This window comes from Podarcis pityusensis, assembly GCF_964106645.2.
Source record: "Podarcis pityusensis genome assembly, chromosome: 4".
Classification (NCBI taxonomy): domain Eukaryota; kingdom Metazoa; phylum Chordata; class Lepidosauria; order Squamata; family Lacertidae; genus Podarcis; species Podarcis pityusensis.
Window position 1 is genome coordinate 68,770,894 of NC_138027.1, and position 13,178 is coordinate 68,784,071.

General features: G+C 40.0%; 1 protein-coding gene across 5 annotated transcripts in view; it reads left to right on the forward strand.

Moving 5' to 3' along the window:
* Positions 1-13,178, forward strand: part of MID1 (midline 1) — a 277,016-nt gene that overhangs the window by 244,876 nt on the left and 18,962 nt on the right. For all 5 annotated transcript variants that reach the window (XM_081001339.1, XM_081001340.1, XM_081001338.1 and 2 more), the window contains one exon: positions 4,762-4,857. In XM_081001339.1, coding sequence (XP_080857465.1) covers positions 4,762-4,857 — 96 coding nt within the window. The remainder of the gene's footprint in view (positions 1-4,761; positions 4,858-13,178) is intronic.

A 13,178-nucleotide genomic window follows, 5' to 3' on the forward strand; every position in this document is an offset into this window, starting at 1 on the left:
CCTGTGCCAGTTTAATTGCCCCTGGAATGCCACACTATGGCTTAAACTTTAAAGACGGTGTGATTAAATTTTAGCTGCCATATAGGCAATTCGTTCATCACCTAAAAGGCATTAATTATATATTGCATAAATACTGTAGGCCGGTCTATACAGCTAATTTGTAGCAATGATTATACTTAAAACTTTTCTCTGTGTGCCTACTGATTTGTAGTGATTTCACACTTTTCTTCTAGATGGACAACATATTTGTCTTCTCTGAGTTATGCGGGTATTAACCTGTGTTAGAATCTGACTGTGTAGGGTAGGATAATGAATGTATATTGCTTGTTACGGATGAATTAACTGATGGGGGAATTGTATATGTGATTAAGGAGGCAGAGGACCAATGAAACAGGCAAAAAGCCTGAGGACAGTTCAAAATTGCTGTCTGGTTTTTGTCTGTTGAGGTCAAGGATCAGAGAAATAACTGTTTTGGGTAGGGGAAAGACATTAAGCAGAAACAGTCTTTTTTTGCTGAAGATAATGCAACTTTAAAGAACTTATAAAGCATTCTAGAAACGTCCAGGAAAAGAATTCTGTGTTCTGCTCATGGCTTAATCTCTTCATCTCCTCTGCTACTCTTGAATTTTACATGTAAGTTTTAATAAGAAGAATCAGGAGAATAGAATATGTATTAATTTAAACAGAAAACATTAAACATTGAGACTGAAGGCTCTTTTGTATTACATTTTAAATTTTAAAAAACTAGTCCTGGTCAATTAATCCACTCCATGGTTTCTTATTGTGTTTTTCCTTTGAACTGCCAAGGCATCTTCTATTATTAGCCATATCAATATCAACAGTCTTATTGTCCCTCAGCATCTCTAATATTAAACTTTAGGCATTTGAGGCTTGGCCTAAATTGACCCACTGCAAAAGATGCAAATATAGCTGTTCCGTAAAAGAACGACTACAGAGAGAGCCATAATCCTTCAGAATTATACACCCCCAGGCCCAATTTTCACCAAGTCAAAGGGCTTGATTGAAATATAATAAATAATAGTTTTAAAAAACATTTGTTCACTCTAGTCCTTGGTAGCCACCCTTCTTATCTCTGAAGCAGGGCCAAATTTAGCTTCTCTGTCCTATGAATCTCACATATAAAAATAGAAGATGCTTCAACAGAACATTTTAATCTTAATGGTTTAAACAAAGAATCTATAAATGATGCCCAAAACTTTATATACATATCGTGGGAGGTATTGTTCAAAAATCTAGTGTGGGGTTGCCAATGTGACGCCTTCCATATGTGTTTGGATGACAACTCAATGAACTCCAGCTTAGCAGGGTTTCCCAGACTTGGATCTCAGCTGTTTTTGGACTACAGTTCCCATTATCCCTGACCACTGATCAGGCTAGCTAGGGATGATGGGAGTTGTAGTGCAAAAACAGCTGGAGACCCAAGTCTGGGAAACCCTGGTCTATGGTTAGAGATTATGAGTATTGTAATCCAACAGCATGTGGAGGGCGCACAATTTTGGCTGTTCTTTATCTAGGTGTTTCACATGAGTATTATGAAGGAGTATTATGAAGGCTTCTTGGGAGAAAAGCAATGACAAACCTAGACAGCATCTTAAAAAGCAGAGACATCACCTTGCCAACAAAGGTCCGTATAGTAAACGCTATGGTTTTCCCAGTAGTGATGTATGGAAGTGAGAGCTGGACCATAAAGAAGGCTGATCGCCGAAGAATTGATGCTTTTGAATTATGGTGCTGGAGGAGACTCTTGAGAGTCCCATGGACTGCAAGAAGATAAAACCTATCCATTCTGAAGGAAATCAGCCCTGAGTGCTCACTGGAAGGACAGATCCTGAAGCTGAGACTCCAATACTTTGGCCACCTCATGAGAAGAGAAGACTCCCTGTAAAAGACCCTGATGTTGGGAAAGATGGAGGGTGTAAGGAGAAGGGGATGATAGAGGACGAGATGGTTGGATAGTGTTCTCAAAGCTACCAGCATGAGTTTGACCAAAGTGCGGGAGGCAGTGGAAGACAGGTGTGCCTGGCGTGCTCTGGTCCATGGGGTCACGAAGAGTCGGACACGACTAAATGACTAAACAACAACAATTATGAAGGAGACTTTGCTGGTTAAGATGTGAACAAGTACTCAAGCAGAAGTCTTCAAGCCAATTCACATTATATCAACTGAAGATAGGAATGGAAGGAATCTACAGTCGCTGATTTCCATTCTCATCACTCCTAAAATCCTTTTTCCTGAAATCTGTCTTGCTATTAATTGTTCCAGAGGTTTAGTATTGTATATGCTATAGCCTCCGAGTGGATGTTGGCAGCTGTGAAACAGTGGATGGGATTGTAAGCATCCACATGGGTCTGCCAGACTGAGAGATGAGGTATTAAATAAATAAAATAGTAGATAAGAAAAGGGAAGGTAACTTCTGCATCTAATAATCCCAGTCTCTTCCAGAACTAAAATAAATGCCTTTCTTTCTCCCCAAGGAAATGGTTTCTTCCAAGTAATTCTTTAGGAGTGAGGCAGGGAACAATGGGATGGACAAAGAATAAGCAAAATTTCAAAATCTATATGCGAAGAATTCTAAAAATCATACTTTAAGAGGGAAATAACAACAGAATCAACCATGACTAGGCAGTTAACTGCAGCTCCATTGCTGATATGGCACAGTGGACTTGTTTGACACATCAGTGCACAAATAGTTGAATGAAAACTATTCTTTATTTATTTCATATTTGTTTCATAACATATACTGTTTGATTGTAAAAAAAAATAAATCTCAAAGTGGTTTGCAAAAACAAAACCACACATTTACACATTATGAAAAATGGACAAGCAAATCATCAGTTAATAAAATATACAGAGTGATTATAAAAAACACTGGACACCTGCTGTGGTGCAGACATCAAATAATTGCGCTAACAGATATATTTATTTACTTTTAGAAAAAGTATGCCCAACCTTTCAACACTTTATGACCGTATCTTGCTCTCTTCCACACACACTGCTTTTTTTAGATTGTGGGTTAGAGTCACGTCAGTGCAAAGCAGCACCTCAGTTGCAAGTACTATTTGATATAAGAGTCAAAGAAAATCCAAAACTTCTATCCAAAAGGGAAACAGAAAAAAGTACTAGCAGTGCAATACGCAGAGAGTATACCTAAAATGGAGCAAGAAACAAAAGAATTCTATTCTACAAAAAGGAGTAAATGCTAGCCAAAGAACTAGAGGGACATAAAGGAATTTTTTAAAAAAAATTCTAGGAAAATAGGCGCTTGGGAGAAAGGAATTCCATTAGTAAAAGAAACAGATTAAATTACCGGTGATACAGCACTGAAAGGACACTGAACTCCTTTCAGTAGGGAAAAAATGTTGGGCATGATGAGTATCATCCTTTTTCTTATTAGGAATTTTAAAGGCCCTCCTCTTATAATTTGATTTAATAGGGGAATGCTGCAAAAAGGTGGCATTTAATCTAGTTAATACTTTATATTATCCTCAGTCCTTGGCAGATAAGCAGATATTATGCTTTCCCAGAGAGAAACACAATAAACACATTACATTTTCAGCAGATTTTCCAGTGAACTGCTTCAAAAATAAAAGTTTTCAAAGGTCTTGACCTCAAGGGCATTTATAAAATAAACAGGGATGTGGGAAGCCGCCATATCATACCAGGCTAGAATATTTGTCCACCTGGCTCAATATTCTCTGCTCTGACTCCGGGCAGCACTTTCATCACCTAGTGCCAGTGTCGCTTACAATGGCAAGCAGTGACGTACCCATTCATGTGCCCAGGTGAAAGCTAATAAGGATCATTGTGTATGTCTACAAATGATTCAGATGTGTAGCCCTTTTCAGGGAACATGTGGAGGGAGACAATTGGGACTGTGCAGACTATTTCTGTTCCTGACCTATACATGCATTCATCTGGGAGTCTGGAAAGACCCTACATACCATCATAGGCCCTGGCTGTCACAAGGTTTGGATCTCACGGAAAGAGCCTGTATCCTGAATATGCCTAAAGGTAAAGGGACCCCTGACCGTAAGGTCCATTCGCGGTTGACTCTAGGGTTGTGGCACTCATCTCACTTCACTGGCTGAGGGAGCCGGCGTACAGCTTCCGGGTCATGTGGCCAGCATGACTAAGCCACTTCTGGCGAACCAGAGCAGCGCACGGAAACGCCATTTACCTTCCCGCCGGAACGGTACCTATTTAGCTACCTGCACTTTGACGTGCTTTCGAACTGCTAGATTAGCAGGAGCTGGGACCGAGCAACAGGAGCTCACTCCGTCGCAGGGATTTGAACCACCGACCTTCTGATTGGCAAGCCCTAGGCTCTGTGGTTTAGACCACAGCGCCACCTGCATCCCTTGAATATGCCTAAGCTACAGTCAAATTGAAATGCAGAGGCTACAGCAAGCAGAATCCCACTCTCAACTCCATGTATTTATTATCCACAGATTTTTACCATCTGTGTACAGGGCAACGTATTTGACTAATTTGAAGTCAATGGAAGTGTTCCTTCTGTCAGTAACCTAGTTTAACCACGTCTGGTGCCCAGTATTTTACACATTCTTGGCTAAAACTGAGTCCACTTATGTGCTACATCCAACAGTGCAACAGTGCCCAAATTTAAACTGATTTACTGCGATCTTGGATGCTTTCCCATGTATGTACTGTATTTAATTACAGTTAAGAATGGTGCAAGATAATAAATCGCTCTTCTTTTTCATCTTTTTTCTTTTTAAACAGCAAAACTTGGAAAGTAATCTCACCAACCTTATCAAGAGAAATACTGAACTGGAAACACTTTTGGCGAAATTAATTCAAACTTGCCAACACGTGGAGGTGAGTATTTGCTTATGTGCATGCGTTTTAGTTACATATGTCATTTATATGTTGAGGTTCAATGTTAAAACGCTACACAGAATTGGACCTAGTAGAATTTTGGTATTCTAGTTACAGAGCCATAAGGAAAATGCAACATTTCCTGTAACATTTTAATTTTAAAAGTCCACACAACCATGTTTACATGGGGGGGGGGGCGCTTTCACACTTTTCACATGACAGACACAAGTTTGCTACTAAGAGCACCCACCCATACGTTCAAGAAAAGGAATCTGGCAGATTGTACATCCCTAAAATAATATTTATTTATTATTAAAGGGGTATTATATGGGCAAAAGTAATAATAGGCAACAAACAGCATGAAAGGCACCATTGCAGGCTTTGGCCCTGCAATGCCAAACCATCGGGGAATCATAGAAATGTAGAGTTGGAAGGGACCACGAGGATCATCTAGTCTAGGGTTTCCCAGACTTGTGCTAATTTTGGACTACAACTCCCATCATCCCTAGCTAGCAGGACCAGTGGTCAGAGATGGTTGGAATTGCAGTTCAAAAACAGCTGGATACGCAAGTTTGGGAAACACTGATCCCAAAGTCCAACCGGAGTTCATGCAGAATGATGAGTCAGACCCAGGGGCTTCACCAGATTCTGGTATGAGCTGAGTATCCTAGAAGGTGGTACACAAAGGTTCTGCAATAGATGGATTGGTGTGGACAGGGCTCCCCGGGAATAGGAAAATGAATTCCATATTTACCATGTGTTGTGTCGCATTCCAGTTCTGTATTATGGCAGTATTTCATAAAGAGTCACATATCTTCTGATTTTGTGTGGACCCCTTGAGTACCTTGATGGTTCATTTAGTGTCAGAGAGCCAGGAATACCTTGAGAAAGGTCAGGTTGCTATAAGAAATCGGTGCGTTCTTGGAGAAAGTTTATTTAATCTGGAGGGTCCAGAATGTGCTATTCAGGAACAAATAATGGGCCAAGTTCAAAGTACAAACCTGAAAAACTAGATAGATAGCCTTGACCTACAGAATGTTTCAGCTGTGTCAGGGAGAGAAGGAAACACCAGGTCCTTGTTGTTGTTGTTTAGTCGTTTAGTCGTGTCCAACTCTTCGTGACCCCATGGCCAGAGCACGCCAGGCCCTTCTGTCTTCCACTGCCTCCTGCAGTTTGGTCAAACTCCTGCAGTTTGGTAGCTTCGAGAACACTATCCAACCATCTCGTCCTCTGTCGTCCCTTTCTCCTTGTGCTCTCCATCTTTCCCAACATCAGGGTCTTTTCCAGGGAGTCTTCTCTTCTCATGAGGTGGCCAAAGTATTGGAGTCTCAGCTTCAGGATCTGTCCTTCCAGTGAGCACTCAGGGCTGATTTCCTTCAGAATGGATGCGTTTGATGATCTTGTAGTCCATGGGACTCTCCTCCAGCACCATAACTCAAAAGCATCAATTCTTCGGCGATCAGCCTTCTTTATGGTCCAGCTCTCACTTCCATACATCACTACTGGGAAAACCATAGCTTTAACTATACGGACCTTTGTTGGCAAGGGGCTGTCTCTGCTTTTTAAGATGCTTAGGTTTGTCATTGCTTTTCTCCCAAGAAGCAGGCGTCTTTTAATTTCGTGGCTGCTCTCACCATCTGCACTGATCATGGAGCCCAAGAAAGTAAAATCTCTCACTGCCTCCATTTCTTCCCCTTCTATTTGCCAGGAGGTGATGGGCCCAGTGGCCATGATCTTCGTTTTTTTGATGTTGAGCTTCAAACCATATTTTGCGCTCTCCTCTTTCACCCTCATTAAAAGGTTCTTTAATTCCTCCTCACTTTCTGCCATCAACGAAGTCCTTACTGAACAATTTAACTATAATAACTCATGTATCTCAGTTCAGCCCCATAATGACAAGTACAGTGATCAATGATTTGGTTGTTCTTGATCAGATCCAAGCCATTCCCCTGGCGATAAAAGCTTAGTAAGCATTCAGTGTAGTAAACATTCACCAACAACTTCACCACTGTTCAAATCACGGACCCGGTTGCCATATTTGGGAAACACAACTATTTGCCATCTGTGCTCCTTCTCTCTTATTATTACAATTCCTATAAGAAACAGAAATCCTGCTGTTAATACATTCGTACCTTGGTTTTTGAACAGCTTAGTTCTTGAACATTTTGGCTCCTGAATGTTTGGCAGCCAATCAGAAACCGCGTTTTGGTTTCCGAACATTTTGGAAGTCGAACGGACTTCTGTTTGACTTCCAAGATACAACTGTACTTCTTATATGTATACACTATAGGGGACATCTAGTGATGTCTGCCTACTCGCACAATGAAAATTTGCCTCTGGCATGCAATTTCTGCTTGCATCCCAGGGCAAAAATTGCATCCGGGAGCAACTACAGAAACAAGCAAATTTTAAAATAGAAGTAGTGTTGGTCCAGGACTGGCAATTTTATTATTAGACTGGTATTCTTCACTAACTGACATGTAAGAACTAAATAAATATATATTGCAGGAAGCCATTGTTCAGTTGATATCAGTACTTTGCAGCATGTGTCAGCAAAGGGCGTAACTTCATATGTGCCTACTATGAAGGACAGCAGCGTTTGTTGAATGTAACCAACCATTTAAGAAGTCCTGGCTGCAAAGTGGGGAGTTCAGGTTTTTGTGTGTTTATTGCAGCCTAGTAGCAGCTGAAAATGCTCCTCTCTGGAGAACACAGAGAGCTGCATTTCTGAAATAGCAGGTATTGTGGAATCATTGAGGCTCACATTTCTGAAGGCCACAGCTTTCAGTTACATCATCCTTCGTATTAAATTAATATTAAAAAATCATATCAATCCTGATGCACATATAGAATTGAACTCTGGTGCACATGTTAATCCTGGTGCTCATATAGAATTTGTCTGAGTGAACTTCTTTGATTTAAGTGTTACTGATATCTGTGGGACTTAAAAGCACTTGCCTGAGGGCTGGATTGTAGCCATTTTCTTTTTCTAATTTCTGGTGAGGCTATTGTTTTTTAAAAACAATATTTTTCTCATCGGCTTAATTTTTATCTTTTATGACCTGAATATAAATAATCTTCCTTTTAATTTTATCCTAGACCCAGCAATTCTTCCATTATAAAGATACAGCTGCCATACTGTAAGCAGATGTGTTGCTTCCCTTTGATCTTAATTTTACAGATTCCTCTCCATTGCCAAGGCACAACAGCTGCATCTCTCATATATCACTTCATCCTATTCTCCATAAAGTCACAATAGGAAGCTAAATTCATCTTATTTACGTGCTACTATGAGGACAGAAACCTCTGGCCATTTATACCAGTGATATTTAAGCCATTTTTTAAAAAAGCACACCAAATCTTTGCAGATGAAATGAAAAGGCTACATTAACCGGAACACAAATTTTATTTTAAAACAGCTCCTTTTGCCATTTGGCTCAATACGAAAATAACAGCAGTGGCCACATTTGGGTATTCATCCCTGTCTTCACAAACCACGAAGAACCTGATTTGCACTAAGCCAGAGTTCCCAGTTTTATCCAAACAAGTTAAATCAGAACTTGGTTTTATTATCCTGGTTTGTTACTCAACATGAAGTATGACAATAGAGAGAGGGGCAAAGGAGGCGTGTGTGGCCATGATGCTCATCTGTAGCTTCATAAAACATGGTTTATAAACCATGATTTACAAGCCATGAGTGATCATCTGGATGATACCATTAAGTATGGTGCATGCCAGACTGAAAATAACTCTTAGAATGACTTGGAATACTATATATTTCAAAAAGACACTTCCACGTATGAAATATATGAAAACCATAAATAAAACATGTGCAGCGCTTGGCTAAGTTTCTCGTACCCGAGCCCTACCACCCCATGTGAACATGTTAATCTGTGGCAGTTCCAAATGCACATACACTGAGTGAATATTCAGCATATGCAACTATAACATGATGATTTGCATGGACAGCCTGGTATCAAATCCTCCTGTGTGCTTATCGTGCACATTAAGCTGCGCATTTCTTTGCTGACACCCCTACCCATCATCATTGACCTTCTAATGGGTGGGAAGAAACACCAGAGGGGTAAATTCAAAATGTGACTGCTATTTTCGCATGTAGTTCTGCCCTAATTTCCTCTTTGCTTTTTAATCTGTTAGCCAGCTATTTGCCCCTCAAGGCTGGCAACAACAATCAGGGTGAATTCATTATTACATGGGAGTTCCTGAGGTGACTCACATCTCAGATATTCCCCATATAATTTGTCAAAGGAATGGTAGAAAACTGAATGCTGCTAAGAGCCTGCCTCCTTCTCATTGCGGAGCCTCGTTTGTGATGGTGAGGGGGGCTGTTTTTAAACGTTTTGGGGTTTTATGAAAAGCATGTATTATTTAGCCAATAGAATGGAGTTGTTTCAGTCTGTTGCACAGCAACGTAATCAGAACACAGCTGTGGAAAAATCTGGAACAATTAGCAGAGAGGAGTGGAAGGGAATATATTTTCCTGTAGATGATTTAAATGCTTCCAATTCAGCCAATGTTTTCTAACACTGAATTAAAAAAACACACACACACACACACACACACACACACACACACACCATGAATGCTCTTACAGAATTTTGTCATTTCCTCCCACCACCCTTGATTATACAGAACAGGAAAGACATTTCATGTATTTCTTCAACTCAGCTGTGCCAGTTCTAATGGAAATATATATTTAAATTGCTTCAGCCTGGACTCTGTATATAAGGTGTAGGTCAAAAACGGTTGTTTATTTTATGTCCAAATTCTGTAAACCCACAAAAACAAAGGAGGGCCGGTTATGTTCATAAAGCTGTCCTTCACTATGACAGCATCCTCAAGATAGGCAAATCTTCAGATCAGGATAATATTACCAGAGCCAGGCATGTTAGTGGCATTTAGAGGTACCTGGGGTTTCTCTTTCTTGTCCGTCAGCCAAATTAAAAATCCCAAAAGAGCAGTGGAATGTGAGAGACTGAAATAGAGATGGAAAAAGTTTAGAAAAATAGTATTTCATTACAAATAATGAAAATGCCAATACTTAAAAAGGCTCCAGCTTCTTCAACAAAGAGTTCTTTTAAGTTTCACGGCTAAGTATGTCTCCCTTCTGTTTTCCATGAAATGGGCTTAGAAAACTTCTTGTTTGTGGTTTAACAAAAATTAGAACTATGCTGGCCGGGTTCTACCCAATAGACTCCATTAAACAATAAGAAGCCTTTGTTCGCTACAATAAAAATAATGCACACTGTGTTTTCATTATGTGGCCCAGTGCCAGAGCTTTTACTTTTTCATTCACAAACTGAAATTTGGGAATAATTTAATAGAATCTGAAGCAAGTTTAGAAGCAGAAAAGAAAGCAGCCAGCAGGAAGGATTTGATGGTAATCCTGTTAATAGGTCATGTTGATCAGAACATAGACTAATAATCCCTTTTTATTATCTGATCATTGGCATGTATTATTTGAAATCCAGAATGTTGCTTTGGAGGTTGTTTTGGCACACACTGTACCAAAACATGCGTGATGGATCTTTGTATAGTGTGACAAAGTAATCAACAGTGTGCTTTAATATTTATGTTCACCTTAAAACTAAACACAGAAATGCCAGAGTCTTGCTCTTTCAGCATCTAGAGTTTGAAAAACAGCATGTGTTTACAAGTGCAATACAAGTCTCTTAAGAGAAAAGCAAAGGATGGGAGAAGATTGAATTTAAGTTCATAGAAAGTAACTGAAGGAAGATAAGAAATTATTAGAATTTCTACAGTAACATAAGCCCAAATTCTCAGAATGAATAACCATTTCACCTTATAATTGCCTCAAGGTATCCCTGAACCAGTTTAATCATGGGTAATGGTAAAGTAAACAACCAGATAGCCACAAATTGAAGTGAACTATTATGACCCTTAGGGTCCAGCCACAACTAAGGTAACAGAATCCCCTTCTGAAGAGCTACACTAGGTTCCTAGCTCTGAGCCTGATGCTGGTGTTTAGGGAACCAGTGACTCCTAAGCTGGCATGCAGCAGCCCACCAAACTTGATCCATAGAACCAGAACCAGGGCCCATACAGGCACTTTCCCCTGAGGAAACCAAGCATCGTCCACAGTAACCTACCAGTCCCAGTAGCTATGAAATGCTTATCTTTAGGCCTGAGGATTGGCCCTTTCAGAGATGCTAGTTTTTGAAAAAGGAGCTAAGCTTAGGAGAGGTGTACTGGAGGTGAGGGCTTAAAAGGCCTTCGTTCATTTCCATTTCTTGTTGATGCAAGTGGCTAACCAGGAGCTTTCCATGGTTCTGTGGCAACCAAGCTGGCTTCCTAGCTCATCCCATGTGTCCACAGGGCCAAAAAATAATGCTCACATACAACCATTCAAAGAAAGGACTGGAACCACTGCAATGTGGTGCTGGCTATTCCAACATGAGCAGCCACAGCAGCAGAATACCATGGCCAATGGTATCAAAAGCCATGGAGAGATCAAGCAGAATTAACAGGGACATACTTCCCCATCTCTCTTCCAACAGAGGTTGTCATACAGGGTGACCAAGGCAGTTTCTGTGCAAAAAATTGGATCTAAGCCCAGGTTGGAATGGATTTTGAAAATCAATTTCATTCACGCAAGCCTGGATTGGGCCATGACCTTTTCAAAAGGACCTCAGAAACCTTTTCAAAAAAGGGTAGATTAGCACCCAGCCAGTAATTTCTTAGATTTTCTGAATCCAGGGAAGGTTTCTTAAGGAGTGGTGCTGTTTCCTTGAACCCAACAGAGCCCACCCCCATTTCACAAGGAGACATTATTTACCTTCCTGACCCAGCCAGGTATTTGAGTTTAAAAGCATAGGTACAAAGAATGTTTGGTCAAATTAACAAATCTAATTTGTATATGAAGAGGGTAAACAGAGCACTAATATTGCCTGTGCAATTTTAACATAATCATATGGGGCTTCAAAACAGGGCTGATTAATTATTTTTTGTGATTTTTTTTCTTGATGCATTTCTATTGTAATATGGAAAATCTATTATCCTTCTCATACTAACCATATCATAAAATAAGAATGAAAACATCTGCATACAGATGTGTCTTTAACTCCTTCATTTCCCTTGTGTATTTAATATGAACAATTAGCAAACATTTGTCTTGCTTCTTTTCCTTTAGCCGTGAGCATAATTGAGGTTGTTGTTTTTTAAAATCTTTGGCAAGATAAGCAGAAGAAAACGGCTTGAAGGAAATAGAGTTCATACCAATGTGGTGATAATTAGTGATCTCTTTACACAGTGCCTAAGCCCTTATGAGGGAGTTCAGAATGTTTATCTACCAAGCTAATGAGAGAAAGAGATAGCGTGTGGTGTTTTGCCAATTATTGTGGTGTGATTAATTATGCGGCATGTATTTCATTTGGTTTTAGTACAAGCAAGCCATTATGTGATTCTCATAAGAGATGTTTTATTACAAATGTAGATATTGTATATAAGTTTGTAAATTCAGCTGGAACCAGAAATAGGCATTTACACACACACAAATAGACATATATCAGGAGGACCTCACATTCTGTGCAGTTCAGCAATTCATTTCTTTCTTATAGGTCAAGCAGCTGTGGGGAGGGCAGGCAGTTGGGAGCCAAGAAAATAACTGTTTAAACTCTTTTGTCCCTAGTCTTCTATTGAACCTCATGCAAAAGAGCCACAGGAGAGTTGCAATCCAGAATGCCATTATTCATAAGATTCCCATTTTCCATTAAGAATTTTAAGAGATCACACACAACAGCAGTTTGACAGCTACAGGCAAACCATGGTTTAGTGTTACGGGTGGAGCCTGTCCCAACAGCTTGGCTGTGGCTTTACTGCCAGCAAAACACAGCCTGAAGTCAGGTTTGTTGTTGGTTTGCAAAACTTGGTTTTCAAGGGAATGTACTAAAGCTAGCTACTACCTGAGTGAGAAATTCAACAGTTGATGGTGGTAGGACTTGCTGTAGCACACACCTACCAAATGCTGCCTCAGCAAGGGCATCCGGGTTGATTTTAGAAAGATACGTCTCAGCCATTGGTACCTATTTAGACAATTGCTTGTGATTTGCCAAACATTTGGAGTAGATGACCCTTGGGGTCCCTTCTAACCCTTTGATTCTAAGATCTGCTAAGGATTCTATGTCCACCATAATACTTTCAGTTTATGCCCACATATTACTTTCCCTAGTTAAACTGAGATGTTTATAAGAAGCAGCAAAATACATTCCACATGGAACAAGAATGAATGGTTTCTTTTGCCTTTGTCATGGTGTTGTTTGTGTGCTCCAGCTCCTTACTAA